The sequence below is a fragment of the Budorcas taxicolor genome, chromosome 17 (assembly GCF_023091745.1).
Source record: "Budorcas taxicolor isolate Tak-1 chromosome 17, Takin1.1, whole genome shotgun sequence".
Taxonomy (NCBI): domain Eukaryota; kingdom Metazoa; phylum Chordata; class Mammalia; order Artiodactyla; family Bovidae; genus Budorcas; species Budorcas taxicolor.
Window position 1 is genome coordinate 52,024,391 of NC_068926.1, and position 19,646 is coordinate 52,044,036.

At 44.8% G+C, this 19,646-nt stretch overlaps 2 protein-coding genes across 2 annotated transcripts in view; both read right to left on the reverse strand.

The window, feature by feature from the left end:
• The window catches only part of DNAH10 (dynein axonemal heavy chain 10), a 159,102-nt gene extending 149,667 nt beyond the window's left edge, over positions 1-9,435 (reverse strand). The window contains exons 1-3 of the mRNA XM_052654682.1: positions 9,222-9,435; positions 3,708-3,794; positions 918-1,018 (exon numbers count right to left, since the gene is read on the reverse strand). Coding sequence (XP_052510642.1) covers positions 918-1,018; positions 3,708-3,794; positions 9,222-9,435 — 402 coding nt within the window. The remainder of the gene's footprint in view (positions 1-917; positions 1,019-3,707; positions 3,795-9,221) is intronic.
• A 3,328-nt stretch (positions 9,436-12,763) lies between these two features.
• The window catches only part of ATP6V0A2 (ATPase H+ transporting V0 subunit a2), a 40,895-nt gene continuing 34,012 nt past the window's right edge, over positions 12,764-19,646 (reverse strand). Inside the window, exons 18-20 of the mRNA XM_052655058.1 lie at positions 16,026-16,143; positions 13,830-14,001; positions 12,764-13,209 (exon numbers count right to left, since the gene is read on the reverse strand). Coding sequence (XP_052511018.1) covers positions 13,110-13,209; positions 13,830-14,001; positions 16,026-16,143 — 390 coding nt within the window. The 3' untranslated portion in view covers positions 12,764-13,109. The remainder of the gene's footprint in view (positions 13,210-13,829; positions 14,002-16,025; positions 16,144-19,646) is intronic.

The following is a 19,646-nucleotide window of genomic DNA, read 5'->3' on the forward strand; positions in this document are numbered from 1 at the left end:
CCTTATGTTATGCTGGAGAGTTTACACTAAAAATGTGATTCATGGTGAACTGATTTTGTTTGCCTGGGGAACTGGGTCATACTGCCTCAGTTTGACCTCTGCAAAGTAGAATGGGCTGCTGAATAACTGTGCGGACTTCATGCAGACATGACTGATCTCCACTAAAAACCCTGGACACCAAGGCTTGGGTGAACTCCTCTGATTGGCACAACCTCCTATGTGTTGTCTTACACTGGGAACTTCCCTGGTGGTCCAGTGTCTACGACTCCATACTCCCAACTCAGGAGGGCCAAGGTTCAATCCCTGATCAGGGAACTAGATCTCACATGCCACAACTAAAGATCCCATGTGCCACAGCTAAGACCTGGCACAGACAAATAAAGTAAAATGTTTTTTTAAAAGAAGAATGAATGCTGCCCTGGCAGCCCCATTTGGAAAGGACAACTCGTTCTTTTTTACACCTGGACTCTCCCCCGTATGCCTTGTTCTCTGTTCACTCTAATCTGCATCCTTTCACTGAAATAAACTATAACCATGAGTACAAACTGAACTGAACTGAACTGATGAGTACAAAAGATTTTCTGGGTCCTGTGAGTCATTGTGGCAGATCATTTAATCTGAGGGGGACCTCGGGGACCCCCAACACAGGATTCCATCATCTCTATTCCAACACAGGATGTTCCTTAACATTTTTCATTTTTTCTTTTCTGGCCACACTGTGTGGCATGTGGGGTCTTAGTTCCCCAATCAGGGATCAAACCTGAGATCCCTGCATTGGAAGCACAGAGTCTTAACCCCTGAACCATCAGGGAAATCCAACAGGACACATTTCTTGCATGAACTGTGTCAGTTACCCAGACTCATCCAAGGACATGATATTCCCATTACCCTACCCAAGAGGAGAAAGCCACACGTACTTTGACAGGGAGGTTCTCTATACTCTCGAGGTCCATCTCTTCCTCCTCAATGCTGATGGGAGGACGATGTATAGAATACATTCTCAGCTGCAGATTCTTAGCTGCAAAACATGATGCAATGCACAAGATGAAAAATTTGGAAAACAAGGTTTCTGGTCACCTAGACCAGACCTGCATCTCGGACGTTAGTATATTTCACTCAGTGGGCGTGCTATCAAAAAGCTGGGTGTTGGGCCCTGCTGGTAGTTCAGTAGTAAAGAATCTGCCTGCCAACGCAGGAGACACAGGTTCGATTCCTGATCCAGGAAGACCCCACAAACCACGGAGCAACAAAGCCTGTGCCCCGTAACTACTGAACCTGTGCCACAGAGCCTAGGAGCCACAGTTACTAAGCCTAAGAGAGCCACAGCCACTGAAGCTAGTGCACCCTAGTGCCTGTTTTCACAAGAGAAGGCACTGCAGGGAGAAGCCTGGTCACAACCACTAGAGAGTAACCCCCTCTACTAAATAAAAGAATAAAATTATGTTTTAAATAATAGCTCTTTGTACATTTTTTACAAATGAATCCTACTGTAGCCTTGGCTCACATTATACTTAGGAGAATTGTGTTGTGTTTTTGATGGTCCTCAGTTGGAATTTTAATTTGTGTGTGAGAGTGTACAAGCTTGTTTCAGCTACAGTGTCCAATGAGTGACTTCTCTGAGATTTCTACTTACAGGTGGGGCTTTATCCTTAGGATGAGATTATAGTTAACATGTTAGCATCTACTCCTTTTTCACTATAAAACTTGAAACTGGTGGGGGATGGAAGGAAAACTAAATAGAATGAATGTATGTCTCCCAGGTCTACTGTTATTGATAGGATCGGAAAATCTCACAGCCTACCAGTCACAACCCTGAGTTTCTGATGAAGCCCACAGAGAAGGGAGAGCTTTCTCAAACTGTTTGGCTCTTCCTCCAAAAGGCAATGGACAAAGTCCAGGCTTTGGAACAAATCAACATGTGTGGTGTGAACCCTCTCTGCAGAGGGTTTTCTCATCCATAAAACGGGACAATAATATCGATTGGGGTGAGATTTGGGAGGATTAGACTACAGGTTGGCTGAGTGTTGAGCATGCTGGCTAGCAGAGGAAGCAGTCTACAGCTGGGAGAACTAGCATTATCAGAGCAAGAGCAACAGCCCACAGACAAAAATACACCATCGAGGGGCTTCCCCGGTGATGCAGCCAGTGGATAAGACTCCATGCTTCCACTGCAGGGGGTGAGGGTTCAATCCCTGGTCAGGGAACTAAGATTCTACATGCCATGCATTGCAGCCAAAGGAAAAGATTAAAAAAAAAAAAATACGCTGCCAAGTGCACTCAATGCCACAGAGCTATATGCTTAGAAGTGGACAAAATGCTGTTTCATGTTGCATGTTTTACCATGATAAAAAGAAAAGAAAAAATACACTTGGAAGGAATATTAATTTGCTTTGCCGGAGACTGTCCTAACCCTTCTCTCCAAGCAGGCTCCTCCCTCCCAATTCTTTCCCTATCATGGATTTATTGGTAACAAAGCAAGAGGCCATCAGTAAACATGACTGACTCTCACGACCTCCATCTGTCTTATCAAAATTCAACCTACACAAATCTTAGTAAGAATGGAGGGCCTGTATTTCTAAACTTGTATTCCTCTCCTCTAACACCCCCAATTTTCACTAGAGAGGGGGTTATGTTTTGGTTAAAAATAAATTGTTCTGAAAAAATTAAGATGACAACAGGAAACACTGCACATCACCCCAATCCTTTTTCTCCCGATTTTATTTTTAATTTTTAAGGGTTTTTTTTTTTTAATGATTTTTTTCCTTTTGACTGTGGTGGGCCTTTGTTGCTACCGCTTTCTCTAGCTGCAGTGAGCAGGGGCTACCCCTCAGTGCGCAGGCTTCTCATTGGGGTGGCTTCTCTTGTTGAGGAGCACAGACTCTAGACTGTGGGCTTAGCAGTCATGGCACACGGGCTTCATTGCTCCACAGCATGTGGAATCTTCCTGGGCCAGAGATCAAATCCACGTTCCCTACACTGCAAGGCGGATTCTTAAACACTGGACCACTGGGGAAGCCCAAGATGTTTTCTTTTTTAGCATTTATTTGCATGTATTTGTTTGGTTGCACTTGGCCTCAGCTGTGGCATGCGGGATCCTCAATCTTCATAAAATGTCATGCAGGCACTTCAGTTGCAGCATGTGGGATCTAGTTCCTTGACCAGGGATCAAACTCAGGCCCCCTGCATTGGAAGCTCAGAGTCGTAGCCACTGGACAACCAGGGAAGTCCTTCCCCTCTGACTTTCAAACACTCAGTATCTTGGTAAAGTGCCCCGTCTAACTTTCGCTATTGTAAGGAAAGGTGAGTTACAGGAGAAATGGGGAGGAAATGGGTTGTTGGGCTCTGCTGGCAACGTGATGGTCTGGGGCAGGATTTCAGTCTAGGCTCTACCAGCACTTGGGGCTGGGTCCTCCTGTGTCAAGGGAGCACAGTCCTGCCCACACCTTGACCTTGAACTTTTAGCCCTCAGAACTGGGAAAGAAGGCTGTGGTGTTGTTCTAAGCGATCCAGTCTGTGGTCCTTAGTTACGGCAGCCCCAGGTAACTAATAATGAACCTATTAACACCCAGCACTTTCTCCTTGTATAAAACTTCTTACTAAGTCTCAGCTTCACATAAGTAAAAAGCAGAGGCTGATTTTAGTCTGGGCAAGTGGACCCCTCCCTCTGGGTGAATGCCCCCCAGTGCCCCTCACCCCCAATTCCATACCTGATGCTCTATCTATCGACTCCACTTTTTGAAACTCGGTCTCTTCTTTGTCTTCTTCCTCTTCAGACAAGCCAGGAATGTCATCATCTTTACAGCCACATAAAGCGAAAGAAGAAAAATAAAACGGAATTGTTTCACCGTGCCAGCCCCAGGGAATCACCACCCTCCTTGGTGCTGAGAGTTGGACTGCGGCCCTGGGAGAGTGTGTTGAAGGCCACAGAATCTCTTGAAGCCCATACCCTATTATGGCCTGTTGAAGGAGGTCACCAAGAGGAGGGACCACTGCTCAACCCGAGTGCTGTCCTCAGGCATTCAGGAGCTGTTCACCACCCTGGGAGCCACTTCAAGGATGCACCTGGATAGATCAGCTGTGGTGGGAACCTCAAGGTGCTGTGGGTGCCTGAACCCCGGCAAGGGCTCTCTATAAACTCTTACGAGCTGGTGAGCAGGCAGTAAACTCATCCAGCCACACCCAAGACCACCACCTACTGATCAGAGTGGCTGCATCCTTCTCTGGTCTCTCCTTGCCCTCCATGTATGGGGGCGGTTTGCAAACCAACACACAGTCCCATAGAAATATCCCAGTTACTGGAGACAACCTTAAGGGACACAAAAGGAAGACCTGTGCAAATTCTCCAGGAGAGGAGAGTTACATAGGATAATCACATCGTTACAAGCAGCCCAAAAGAAATATAAGTGACCAACACGCACCCAAAAAGAGGCTCAACCCCACTAATTATCACACAAATGTACGTTAGAATGAGGACCTGCATCCAATCCCCTTTCATCTAGGGGACTGGTCAAAATTTTCATGATAATACTCAGTGTTGGCGAGGATGTTGGCAAACAGGCACCCCATCACTGTAGCTGGGTGTGGACTGGCAGGGCCTCTCTGGAGAGCAGTGTGGCAGGACCCGTTCAAACCACAAATTCACACACCCACCACACTTCCAGTTCTACTTTTAAAAGTCTCTCCCATAATATAAAGAAAGTGTACAAAGTGTACAAAAGGACACATTGTGTCATTATGTGTAAAATAAAATACTGTGGCAGGATAAATGTCCATTCATTAGGGAATAGGTAAATAAAATATGGTAAAACTCTAAAGTTACATAGATCTATAGTTATGGACAAAATTCTCCAAGATATCTTTGAGGGGGGACAAGTCACAAAATACTATATATAGTATGACCTTATATATGATTTTAGGAGCTCTCTCTATACATGTTGGGAGAAGGCAATGGCACCCCACTCCAGTATTCCTGCCTGGAAAATCCCATGGACGGAGGAGCCTGGTAGGCTGCAGTCCATGGGGTCGCTGAGGGTCGGACACGACTGAGCGACTTCACTTTCACTTTTCACTTTCATGCATTGGAGAAGGAAATGGCGACCCACTCCAGTGTTCTTGCATGGAGAATCCCAGGGACGGGGGAGCCTGGTGGGCTGCCGTCTATGGGGTCACACAGAGTCGGACACGACTGAACTGACTTGGCAGCAGCAGCAGCTATACATGTTATCATTGCTCCAGAGGATCTTCCCAACCCAGGGATCGGACCCAGGTCTCCTGAATTTCAGGCTGATTCTTTACCAGCTGAGCCACTAGGGAAGCCCAAGAATACTGGAGTGGGTAGCCTATCCCTTCTCCAGCAGATCTTCATGACCCAGGAATTGAACCGGGGTCTCCTGTATGGCAGGTGGATTCTCTACCAGCTGAGCTACCAAGGAAGCCTTATCATTATATACATACCATTATATATAAAGATAAAGATGATAATGATATTGAATATAGATAGATAAATTGATTTCAGAAAAGATCTGGTGGGATGTATAGCAAACTACCAATAATGGTTACCTATAGGAATGGGACGGAGAAGGCACTGGAGACCCACTCCGGTACTCTTGCCTGGAAAATCCCATGGACGGAGGGGCCTGGTGGGCTGCAGTCCAGGGGGTCGCTAGGAGTTGGACACGGCTGAGCAACTTCACTTTCACTTTTCACTTTCAAGCACTGGAGAAGGAAATGGCAACCCACTCCAGTGTTCTTGCCTGGAGAATCCCAGGGACGGGGGAGCCTGGTGGGCTGCTGTCTCTGGGGTCGCACAGAGTCGGACAGGACTGAAGTGACTGAGCAGCAGCATAGGAATGGGATGCACTTCCCAGGTGGCTCAGTGGCAAAGAATCCACCTGCCAAACAGGACATGTGGGTCTGATCCCTGGGCTGGGAGATCCCCCGGAGAAGAAAATGGCAACCCACTCCAGTATTCTTACCTAGGAAATGCCATGGACAGAGGGGCCTGGCGGGCTACAGTCCATAGAGTGGCAAAGAGTCGGACACAACTAAGCAACTAAACAGCGACAACATAGGAACGGGAGCAGGGCCTAGGGGCGAGTGAGGGCTTATCTTGTACTTTCTATGTTTCTAAGTTCTACGTTATGTGAATTTTTAAGGGAATATCTTCCAGTAATACTTGCTGGAAATATTCACTACTTAATACTGTGCAACTTCTAGATTACTGCATAACTTTGCAATTTCTAAAAATTACTGTGTAAAAATGCAAGCAAGTTATTAAGTGATCTGGACAGTATGATTTCATTTTGTTATTTCAAGAAACAACACAAGTTTAGCTATTAGAACAGCATCTTGAACTAGATGCTGCTGGTCTAGACACCCCTCTTTCCTCACGACCAGCATCTATTTGTCTCCATCCAAACAATTTTTAACTAAGAGCAGAGAGTTTTGACTCCATAAAGCAGTGGTCACTAACCTTTTTAGCACCAGGGACTGGTTTCATAGAAGATAATTTTTTCCACAGATGTGGTGAGGGGGCTGGTTATGGGATGATTCAAGCAAGTTACGTTTATTTTGCAGTCACTGATCTGACAGGGGGCAGAGCTCAGGCAGTCATGTGAGTGATGGGGAACGGCTGTAAATACAGATGAAGATTCACTCACTACCTCGCTGCTCACATCCTGCTGTGCAGCCTGGTCCCTAACAGGCTCAGGCGTTGAGGACCACTGCCATAAAGGATCCAATAAAACTGTCCAAGGGTCTTGGTGAGCCTGCAGGCTTAATGAGCAGAAGGGGAGTGACAGTGTGAGATGTGAGCTGAGGAGAGGTCCTCTCTCCCCACCTCTGCCCAAGACCCAACATCCAATACCATCCTGGTATCTCCAGGAGCAGTAACTTTGAGTTTCCAGGAACAGCATCCTCAGCAGGGAATATATTTGCATTCTCAACATGTGATGACAAGGAGAAGATGCAGAAAAGGAGAGAAGAATGCTGGGGCAGGGGCAGAGGTTGTAAAGACAGACCAGAAACAGACATAGCTCTTGGGGATTTCCGAGCACCCTTTGCAGGGGGACCCTCTGAAGTGAGTAAAATCTCCTTCTGCATAGAAGAGGGACATCCTGCCAGGAGGCAATGGGCTAAACATGTGTGAGTATATACAGCACAACAGACAGCCACCGAACTATGAACAGAAGCCTTCAGGGGTCACAAGAAGTCCAAGTTGTGTAAGTCACATCCATTTCTTAGGATCTTGGGATATATATATATATATATATACATATTTTTAAGGATATGTACATATATAATACTTAAAATTTACGCTTATATATATATTAACTACACAAACTCAACGTTACTGAACTTTGTGGTACATGTGAAATAGTCAATCCTGTTCATTTATCTTTGTATCCACAATTTCACTTAGTGATAATGAAAAAGTCTAAATTCTAGGTCCTATTTTTTTTTTCTAGGTCCTATTATAATGAAACATCCAGATCCAAAGGTCTGCCAGGGAAGAAGGGGGCAGATAATAAGTTAGATTCCAAATGTTATGAGTCATCTCTCTGGGTGTCATTTACAATTCATTATTATTGTTTATTTGTGGGCTTGCATTTTTCTACAGTGAGTATGTGTATTATTTTGTGTGAAGAGGGTATACTTAAAATATATGAATGTGACTACTACCTTTCAAGTAACTAAAAAGTTCTGTGTGACTCTGCCTTCCCACCCAGTGGAAGGCCCTGTAGGGGATCCAGAAAGTCTCCTGAAGATGACATTAGCACAGAAGGCTGACATTGACGTTAATGAGACGTGTGTGTGCTGCTAAGTCGCTTCAGTCGTGTCCAACTCTTTGCAACTCCATGGACAGTAGCCCACCAGGCTCCTCTGTCCATGGGATTCTCCAGGCAAGAATACCAGAGTGGGCTGCCATTTCCTTCTCCAGAGGATCTTCCCAACCCAGGGATCAAACCTGCATCTCTCAAGGCTCCTGCTTTGCAGACAGATTCTTTACCACTGAGCCGCCAGGGAAGCCCTTGGTTAATGAGACACAGCACACAAACCCAGGCCATGACAACTGCACTGATGCCAATACTCCTGCTGGGAGAGAACCTTCGTGTTTCTCAGTCTCCTTCCCCAACAAGCACCTCTCTAAGTGTCCCCTGCCCTCTGTCTTGTCTCCCCCTGTCCCCACCCCTAAGCCCTCTCCATGTCCCTGGGCCGGAACAGCCTCCTCCGTGGAGAGTTCTGGGCATCAGTCACTGTTGCTATCTTTATTTGAAATGCTCGATTGTTCAACATAAACGTTTACATCTGCTGTAATGTTTTAACACCTTGTTTTGATGTTACTTTACAAGTGCTGGGAGGGAGCCTAGAAAGATAGGAAGGGGTGCTCTTCTCCACCAAGGTGGACCTTGTCATCATCTGGCAGAATGAGCGTGACGTGTCCCTCTCAGCCCCTGGGCCACTTCTCCATCCATCTACTGCATGCCATTGGACAGTGACTCATATTTTTCTGAATCTTTATTATGTGATCTGTGGGGATGAGTTCGTTGACCTTCTATGTGCCATGGCTTGCCCATCTGTAAAATGGGATAATACACCCACTGGACATGAGCTTGAGTAAACTCCGGGGAGTTGGTGATGGACAGGGAGGCCTGGCGTTCTGCAGTCCATGGGGTCGCAGAGTCGGACATGACTGAGGGACTGAACTGAATACACCTACGGTTAATAGTTGATTTACGCGTTTGGGGGCTTCCCAGGTGGCCCTAGTGGTAAACAACGCTCCTGCCAATCAATGCAGGAGACACAAGAGACGCGGGTGCAATCCCTGGGTCGGGAAGATCTCCTGGAGGAGGGCACTGGCAACCCACTCCGGTATTCTTGCCTGAAGAATACCATGAACAGAGGAGCCTGGTGGGCTACAGTTCATGGGGTTGCAAAGAGTCTGGGCACGACTGAAGCGACTTAGCACGCACGCATCTGTGTTAGGAACTGTACCTGGTACTGATGCAGTGATGTGTTTGCTGTGATTACTTATCTAAGTGGGCTTGTCCGGTTCACCTAGTGCCTGGACTGTGCCTGGACAGGGTGGGCAGCAATAAGCATTTGCGGACTGTCTGGGAGGCCAAAAGTGGCGGGTGGGCGGGGATCTGCCTTCCTAGCCGGAATGGTGGGAACGAACAGGGCCGAAGCGGGCACGGCGGGAAGGCGGCCGAGGGGCTCACCGATCTCCACCTCCACCTCCTCGGGCACCACCTTGCGGTAGAAGAAGAGAGTCGAGGCGCCCTCCTCGTCGCTGGTCTGGTTGAGGAAGTGCAGGATGAGTTCCTCGGCCTTGCCGTCGTTGCGGTTTAGCAGCTCCTCGAAGAGCTGAGGGTCTGTGATGCCGAAGGCGTTGTACACGCGGTCGCGCATCCACAGCACTCGTAGGTCGTCCATGGCGCGGCAGGACTGAACACAGCTCGGCGCTCAGCAAGCTGAGCGCCGGCCCGGCGTCCGTGGCAACGGCGCCCCTAGCAACGGGCGCCCCGGCAACGGCCGCCGCTGGCGCGTTGGGGCACAGCCCCGGGCCCCGCAGTCCCTACGCGCGCCAGTACTGGAGCCCAGAGCTCACAGAGGCGCGAACCAAGACTCGGGAGGGTGGCGCTGAGCCTCTGGGGAAGGGCCGGGGCGCCCCAGCCTGCGCGCGGAGGGTGGTCGGGGCTCTTCTCCCGGATGGGCGCCCCCTTCCTTCTGGGAGGACCAAGGTGAGCAGAGCGGCGGCATGCAAGATTGAAAGCCCGGCCAGGGCCAGTCTCAGCCGCCAAGGGTCTGCAGGCCTGGAGGTGAGCCAGACTTGTAGGCGCTGGATGCGCAAAGCCTCCCGCTTTTCCACCGCCAGCCTGTCTGGGAACGTCCCGCCCGCACTGTCGACAAGAAAACGGGCAAAACAGGTGACAGAGATGGCCTCGGCATCTCGGAGGTGGTAGAGGCAAAATTGGAGGCCAGGCAAAAGGACTTCAGTCTGAGCCCTCGGTCACTCTGGATCAAAGGGCGTCAGAAGAGCAAATACATAGAGAAGATTTCCAAGAAGGGGCAAGTTCCTTCTGGTGTACCAGGATCAGGGAGGGGGTAGCCCCAAGAAGGGAAACTGGCTACAGGATCAAAGGCTTTGTAGTCAAGCCAAAGCATAATAAAGCAAAACACCTGTCGTCTCAAAAATAAGATATATTTATTTTTCATTAGTAAAGGGAAGTTGAATACTGATAGGAAGATGCAAATTCGTCCTTTCATGCATTTGTGGATCTTTTAACTTGTTCAGTCCTTTCCCCTCACAGAATTGAGCCCCTAGATTCAGAATTGGGCTGAATCTAGCCTTCTTACTGGATTTTCCCATCAAGGAACAAGTGGAATGTTCTAAGTATTAAAATTCTCAACCAAAGTTCAGCCTGGGTGTTGAAAAATTGTCACTCCAAACTGTCTTATTTTCATCATCTTGAACTAAGATTTGCTGAAGATACACCAGATGGCAAGCAAGCAAACCTGGCTTTAACTTTAATAAGGTTGTTTGTAAATGCAGACTGAGGAACAGCTGATGCTGTTATTTCTCTTTTCCAAAATGAATCAGGCCCTGAAGTGTCTCAATTTTTAATTCGTAGACATAAAAGTTACCTAATGATATACACAATCTATGCCTTATTACACTACTGCAGAATGAAAAGTGGGATCAGAGTGTTGTTATAAAATACTCATTCCATAAATGAGGACCGAGGACCTTTCAGTGAAAGATGAGTCCCCTCAAAGTCCCACCCATGATGAATGGCCAGTCCAAGGCTCAGCATGACCTCCAACAACCCCTCTTTGCACTCCTTGATTCAGCACAATCACACCACTGCAAGGACCCTCTTCATCCTTGCAGGGCAAAATCAACCTCTATTTTACTGAAGAAATCCTCTGGATTTTTATTTTAGAATGAACAGCTGAATGGAAAGTGGAGAATGTGGCAGTAGTGACATTTCGAGTTAGCGAAATAAACAGATACTTGGCATCATCCAGACAATTGACTGTTTTTCCTCTGGAAGTTTGCCATCACAGGAACGAAGTTACTTCTTAACAACCGTATACATAATACTTCTACCAAATCACTTGCAAACAAAACAGAGCAACAGCTCTGGTCACGTGACATTAGAACCAATAACTATATAAAGAAAGAAAATTTACCCTGAAGCCTACAAGATGTCATCAAACTCTAATTCTTGAGAGTTCTTTCACAAAAATTAGAACTAATAATTTGTGTTTAATAATACCATTAAATTCTACAGAACTACTACATAGGTTTCAACTGAAAAGTGACTCTTCACTTTCTGTTCTATGCCCTGATAAAGGTAAAGTGGTCCCCCTGACAACTGCCAGTGAGGGGTGGAAAAGAATTCTGGCAGATCCTGTAGGTTTCCTATTTACTAGTCAGTCAACAGTGCCCTGAAATTGTTGGTTTCCTAAAAATGAATTAGCTATCTTATTACAATAAACCCTTGCAGTAAAATAATAAAAATTAAGAACTTGTAAGAGACAAGTCTGAGCCCGCAAGGCATTAACCACATTTTGTATTTACCCACCAGAAGTGTCCAACCTTGTTTCTTTCTGGGGAAACTTAACATTGAGAGCAGAATCATTTTTAAGTTTCATCAGCATCATTTTGTTTGACATTTTAAGATGAGGGACAACATCTCATGGAGGAGTAGCGTGGAATCTTGACTACAATTAAGAAGGTTTAATGTTAGAGTCACAGTTACGTCATGATGTTCGGTTCATGCCCCTCAGCAAACAGGCCTTGAAATCACCTGAAAAGATACACTTAAATTCAGGGCCACCATGATCTTAGCTTGTAATGAAAGTCCCAAACTCTCTCCTACCAGCGAGGGTGAAGGAGACAAGAAGGTCTCTTCATGTGAATTACTCAAAATGTTAAGAAAGGGAAAACACTGCAGGTTTCTTTTTGAAAATAAATATCTAAAACCTGTCACAGTAAAATATGAAAAATGAACATAACATAAGAATACAGGACAGATCAAAATGTTCAACTGGACTGACTCAAATGTCAAGTGAAAAGATGAATTTAAACTGAAGATTATACATAATGGCTTAGTAAGAATTGGTTTTCAACTGATCTTAGTAGTTTTAAAAAGTTTAAGTGCCTTTATCACACATTTATTTAGAATTAGTCTGAATTATAATTATACTGTTCTCAAGGACAGGTGCGACCTCTTCATGGTAAAATATCTTAATTTATATTTTATTATAAAAATATACAAAATACTACTTTTTACCTTTCCTTCTTCACTCAGTATAAACCCTTTTTGGTTCAGGAACATCAGGCAACTAAATTCAAATCATATCCATATTATGTCTTCTAAAGTCACACTGGATTTTAAGGCTCAGTACACAGTTTATCTTCTCAAATATACAATTATCATAATTGGTTTTATGTAAGGATAACAGGATAAAAGTCTTTAAAAAAATATACAAGTGGGATAAACATATTGTTGCATGTTATTTTATCCCATTTTCTCCAATTATTAAAACAAGACAAAACTGTACAAATAATTCTACTTATAATTCTAGATAGCATACAATGAAAAAGTTTGCATACTTTTAATTAAGCAAAATATAATAAATGTGAATCTTTTGATTATCTGTCATTAAAATTTTTAAAACTACTTAGCTTCAGCTGTTGGAAAATATTATCTGACAACTTCAGGTGACAGAATAACTCTAGCTTTTTTTTTTTTTTTTCAATAAAATGAAAAGGAATCAAATATCTAAGACTATTTTCAATTTGCCATTCAAAATTGGCTTCTCTCTCCCACGCCTGTATTTTTAAAAACAACCATAACATAACTTTTGCATGAACTTACATTTGCTCATCATAAAAACTAAAAGAAATTTATATATCTGAAATTGACAAAGTTTACAAAATACTTAACATATGAGAAAGAGGTATATCTTACAGATTTGGCTATCTCATAAGGCAATCGATGAAGATGGAATTTTTCCTATCATCAATTTAACATAAGGAATTCTACAACATGATAATTCTCCATAAATCTGAAAGCTTGTTGGATACTTCAATATGATCACGCCAGGTCATCACTGAACTTTGAAGAAAGTAATCTGAATGAGAAAGGAACAAATTTGGTGCCTGCACCAACGTAGAATTTGTTCTGAAATTCTACCCTAAAAAAAAAAAAAAAAAGTATTAATGAAAGACTCTGAATAACATTTCCTACATTTCTTAAAACAACATTTACTAAGTTAAAAAAAAGTTCCTGTACTTCCAAACGTGCTTCATTCCATACATGCTCTTGGCACAAATACTTTTACTGAGGTAAAACACACACACACACTGACCCTTTGTTGGCTTTCTCATGAAGGAAATGCTGACACCTCATGTTACCTCCCACTCTATGGACATTCACACGAAAATCAGGAACCTCTCTCTCCTCGTAACTGCACACACAGACAAGTAATCTGATATATATTGTAAAACATTAAGAAATATGGCTTACAATGAGATAAAGTAACTTGTCAGACCCAAAATAAGTTGAAAATATTAAATACACATAATTATTCATCAAGTATAAACTCGCTTTTTACATGTCAGGGACAATAGTTCAGAAACAAAATAGAATTTTAACTCAGGGGATCAGAATACAGATCCCAATACTGGGAAGGAAAGAACTAGCCTAAATAATGTATGTACACATATTACTGGAAATGTTTTATGTGTATATATATTGGGGGGGGGGAGTGTTACTGTCTTAAATAACAGTTCTGAAGCTCAATTCCAAACTCACCAGTGGAGGCGGATGGCGTGAAGAAATGCAGAAAGCCCTTCCATGATCAAAAGGATGAAGACTGTCAATACTGCAAAGAGAGCGATCACCGGGAGCAGCACCAAGACCCCGTAGGTTGTGTCTACCCGGAGGCCGACGTGCATCAGCATGGCCCACAGGACCTCGGACAACTCTGCATGGGAAGCATTCTGCAGAGTTAACCTCTGTTGACCTTCAGTGAGTCACTTCCATTAGCTAGCTAGACTGAGTTTCCTTCTGAGAAATTTTGAATTGTTCTCTCTAAAATAAACACACACCCATAAAGATATAATCTGCTCCTCATGTAAAAATTACTTGAGCAACTTGATCATCTCAAATGTGGATGACTTGACATTGCAGAGAAATCAGAGGTCTGCCTGCCTGCCAAGGAGAGATCTTGACCCAGAAGGGGGTCTGGCTGGCTCGGTCCCAGTGCAGCCCTGGATCAGGCAGTGGCAAGCTGGGCATCAGTCCTGACTCAGCCACTAACTGATCAGGCGGGTGATCCAGCGCCAGCACCGAACCTCACTGGGCCTTAGTCTCCTCCTCTGCAGTAGAAGATGGTGGACCACAGCATCCCCTCCAACCAGAAAAGTCTCAACTTGCGGCTATGCTTATAAAAATATCAGTGTACCAACCAGCAAAAGAACACCTCTATCACCTGGTGATTTTTCACAAGTACAGATAGTCTTTGCACAACGGAGCAGGGGCAGAACAGTGACCAGCGAAAGCATCCTTAATGGTCAACGGGGAAAATGACAGTTGTTCCGGGACCTTTCAAAATTACTGTCAAAACATTAAAACACTCTTATTCTTGGTTATAAATGCATAAGGAAATGAAAAAAAGAGAGCGAATCTATCTTTTAAACGTTAGAAACACTGAGTATTAAATTGGTTGGGAGGATTTGGTAAGAAGAACTTATCAAGGGTGATTTGAACAGCCTTCTTCTCACGTGACCTGGGAAAGCCAGGCACCTAGACACAGAGCAAGCCTTCTCCCTAATACCTAGCATGCTGTCTACTCTTTTCCAAGTTTGGATCAGCTTCTACAGTGTGCTTTGCACCTTCCAAGTCCTGAACTACCTCCTGGAGCTTCTGCGGCATCACGGCTGGGAAGCCGGCATCTTCCGTGCGTTACTAAGTTCCCCTGCTGCAAACTGCACCTCTCGAACAGCAGCAGTGTCACAGCCCCACGTCAGCTCTTTCTCCTAAACTCCTCTTACATTGTTGGCATTTCACTTCCAACATATCACTGTTTGTTTCTCTGGTGCATTTTTTCATCTTTGTTGGCCAATTCCCTCAGTTCAGGGATCCGTTTTTAAATGCCAGGTGAGTTTACCACTGGCCCACAGGAGGCAACCCCACCATGCACTTTGCTGTCTGGGCACGAACTGAGCAGCAGGTTCAGGGACCAATGGGGAAAATGACAGTTGTTCTGGGACCTCTCAAAATTATCAAAACATGAAAACACTCTCTTATTCTTGTTTATAAATGCATAAGGAAATGAAGAAACAGGGACCAATCACAACAGGCTCTGAAAAAGTGATGTCGCTGGTTTCTGCTCATGAAGTGCGTGTGTATTATTTACGTAGTGACTTGTAGGCTAAAAGGCCAGCAGTGGAGCCTGCGCTTTGTACCCATATACTCAGATTTTATCGTAGAAACTGAAATTTCAACCGTGTTTTTGGGTGGCTGGTGAGACTTAAGTAAATGGAGGTACCTGAAATCCATGCATCACCAGAGCATGCACAAGAAGAACTATCTGTAATCAAAACTATTCATGAGCATCGTTTCAGGACTTGCTTGACATAACTAGACCATCACACTTGGTAAGGCAGGGCTGAATTAAAGTAACAATAAAAACAAAAATAATGATGGTCAGAGCAGAGGGAGTAAAATGCTTATGCCAGAGGTTCCTAAGCCTTTTCGGTCCTGAAAACAACTCGTGTCCCAGTGAATTTTCCCACAGTACCCTGAAGTCAAAAGAAATACCCAGGAGACCAGGGCAGTAAGTAGTCAAGTCCAAACAACCTAACAGTCCCCATTCACATAGTATCATAGACAGTGCCCTTTCCATCAAAATTTTCTGGTGTCCCACAGTGCCCCATAAGTTAACTGAGGTGCTGAGGGGTGTCCTGGCCCAGAGTTTGGGAACTGCAGGTCAAACCAGAAACTTACGTGCGTGAGCCAAACTGAGTGCCCAGAGCCTCAGGTACGAAGCAGTGTTAGAGATGCATCCCAGACAGTACTCGATGGAATGAATTACTTGGGTCATTAATATTTCTCCAAAATCAAACTACGAGAGATGACACAACGTGGGTTAGATTCTGTACATGACATGCACGACAGTGACAGGCCTGGCTTCTGGAATGCGGCTGAGGACATGCTGGAGCGTGAGGGACAGGGAGTCACGCGATCTGAGTTCTGCTCACAGCTCTGCCACTACCCAGCTTTCGGTCTACAGAGCTCCCACTCCCCTGTCCCCAGGATGTCACCCCACAGGTGAGCTGAGGGCGCTGGACCGGAACTCCGGAACTCTGATGCCACAACTGCCATGGCCCTCAGACAGCCCAATGAGGTTCTTGAGCTGCTCTTAGTAATTATAAAACGTATCATGAAAACCAGGCATCCACCAACCACAAGATTAGAATATTGTGAATGTATGTGTGTTTAATGGATAAGAGCATCTTAATACAAGCCTGAGAACAAGAAACTATAAAGAGTCCCTACCAGTGAAAAGACTAGAACTCTGGGCAAGACACCTCTCACGTTCTTCCAGGTCTGCTTTCTGTGTTTTCATGACCTTAGAAAGTTAATTATTGTCTCAAATTAAAGCACTAAATTACATAATAATTACAAAAGGCTAACTGAAAGAAATCTTGTTTAGTCTTCATTGAACAGCCAAAGAGTTTCCAAGAAAATAAAGCAGCCAAGAGCAGCAGACACGCTGGTTCTGTCCAACAGGACTGTGCTCCCCTTCCCTGGGAGGAGATGCTTCTGCTCCCGTCTCACCCTGGATCCATCAGTTCAGTTCAGTTCAGTTCAGTCACTCACTTGTGTCTGACTCTTCGCGACCCCATGAATCGCAGCACACCAGGCCTCCCTGTCCATCACCAACTCCTGGAGTTCACAGACTCACGTCCATCAAGTCCATGATGCCATCCAACCATCTCATCCTCTGTCGTCCCCTTCTCCTCCTGCCCCCAATCCCTCCCAGCAATCAGTCTTTTCCAGTGAGTCAACTCTTCGCATGAGGTGGCCAAAGTAATGGAGTTTCAGCTTTAGCATCATTCCTTCCAAAGAAATCCCAGGGCTGATCTCCTTCAGAATGGACTGGTTGGACCTCCCTGCAGTCCAAGGGACTCTCAAGAGTCTTCTCCAACACCACTGTTCAAAAGCATCAGTTCTTCAGCGTTCAGCCTTCTTCACAGTCCAACTCTCACATCCATACATGACCACAGGAAAAACCATAGCCTTGACTAGACGGACCTTAGTTGGCAAAGTGATGTCTCTGCTTTTCAATATGCTATCTAGGTTGGTCATAACTTTTCTTCCAAGGAGTAAGTGTCTTTTAATTTCATGGCTGCAGTCACCATCTGCAGTGATTTTGGAGCCCAAAAAAATAAAGTCTGACACTGTTTCCACTGTTTGCCCATCTATTTCCCATGAAGTGATGGGACCGGATGCCATGATCTTAGTTTTCTGAATGTTGAGCTTTAAGCCAACTTTTTCGCTCTCCAGTTTCACTTTCATCAAGAGGCTTTTGAGTTCCTCTTCACTTTCTGCCATAAGGGTGGTGTCATCTGCATATCTGAGGTTATTGATATTTCTCCCGGCAATCTCGATTCCAGCTTGTGCTTCTTCCAGCCCAGCGTTTCTCATGAGGTACTCAGCATAGAAGTTAAATAAGCAGGGTGACAATATACAGCCTTGACATACTCCTTTTCCTATTTGGAACCAGTCTGTTGTTCGATGTCCAGTTTTAACTGTTGCTTCCTGATCTGCTTATAGGTTTCTCAAGAGGCAGGTCAGGTGGTCTGGTATTCCCATCTCTTTCAGAATTTTCCAGTTTATTGTGATTCACACAGTCAAAGGCTTTGGCATAGTCAATAAAGCAGAAATAGATGTTTTTCTGGAACTCTCTTGTTTTTCCCATGATCCAGCGGATGTTGGCAATTTGATCTCTGGTTCTTCTGCCTTTTCTAAATCCAGCTTGAACATCTGGAAATTCACAGTTCACATATTACTGAAGCCTGGCTTGGAGAATTTTGAGCATTACTTTACTAGCGTGTGAGATGAGTGCAATTGTACGGTAGTTTGAGCATTCTTTGGCATTGCCCTTCTTTGGGATTGGAATGAAAACTGACCTTTTCCAGTCCTATGGCCACTGCTGAGTTTTCCAAATTTGCTGGCATATTGAGTGCACCACTTTCACAGCATCATCTTTCAGGATTTGAAAGAGCTCAACTGGAATTCCATCACCTCCACTAGTTTTGTTCATAGTGATGCTTTCTAAGGCCCACTTGACTTTACATTCCAGGATGTCTGGCTCTAAGTGAGTGATCACACCATCATGATTATCTGGGTCGTGAAGATCTTTTTTGTACAGTTCTTCTGTGTATTCTTGCCACCTCTTCTTAATATCTTCTGCTTCTGTTAGGTCCATACCATTTCTGTCCTTTATTGAGCCCATCTTTGCATGAAATGTTCCCTTGGTATCTCTAATCTTCTTGAAGAGATCTCTGGTCTTTCCCATTCTGTTGTTTTCCTCTATTTCTTTGCACTGATCGCTGAGGAAGGCTTTCTTCTCTCTCCTTGCTATTCTTTGGAACTCTGCATTCAGATGGGTGTATCTTTCCTTTTCTCCTTTGCTTTTCGCTTCTCTTCTTTTCACAGCTATTTGTAAGGCCTCCCCAGACAGCCATTTTGCTTTTTTGCATTTCTTTTCCATGGGGATGGTCTTGATCTGTCTCCTGTACAATGTCACAAACCTCCGTCCATAGTTCATCAGGCACTCCTATCTATCATATCTAGTCCCTTAAATCTATTTCTCACTTCCACTGTATAATAAGGGATTTGATTTAGGTCATAACTGAATGGTCTAGTGGTTTTCCCTACATTCTTCAATTTAAGTCTGAATTTGGCAATAAGGAGTTCATGATCTGAGCCACAGTCAGCTCCCGGACTTGTTCTTGTTGACTGTATAGAGCTTCTCCATCTTTGGCTGCAAAGAATATAATCAATCTGATTTCGGTGTCGACCATCTGGTGACGTCCATGTGTAGAGTCTTCTCTTGTATTGTTGGAAGACGGTGTTTGGATCCATAGCCAGTCATTATTAGCTAAAATGTGTCCCGTCCAACAGTCGTACGTTGAAGCCCTAATCCCCAATATGAGTATGTGTGGAGACGGGGCCTTCAAAGAGGTGATAAGTGTTAAATGAGGTCTAAGGTTGGGGCCTGATCCAGTAGGACTGATGTCTTTATAAGAAGAGACAACAGAGATGCATGCACAGCAATAAGGCCACGTGGGGACACAGCCACAGAGAGAAGCCCCAGGAGAAACTGACCCTGCCAACACCTTGCCCTTGGATATCTGGCCTCCAAAACCGTGAGAAATAAATTTCTCCAGTTCAAGCCCCCGAGTGTGTGGCTGTGGCAGCCCGTGCAGACAGCTACAGCAGTCACTGGTTTGGGGATGGCGAGTGACGCCAGCCAGGCCGATCACAGCACTTCCTTAGGATTCTTCTTCACGGCTTTTCTCTGATTGAAAGACTGAAGAAAATGAGCCCAGTGCTCGC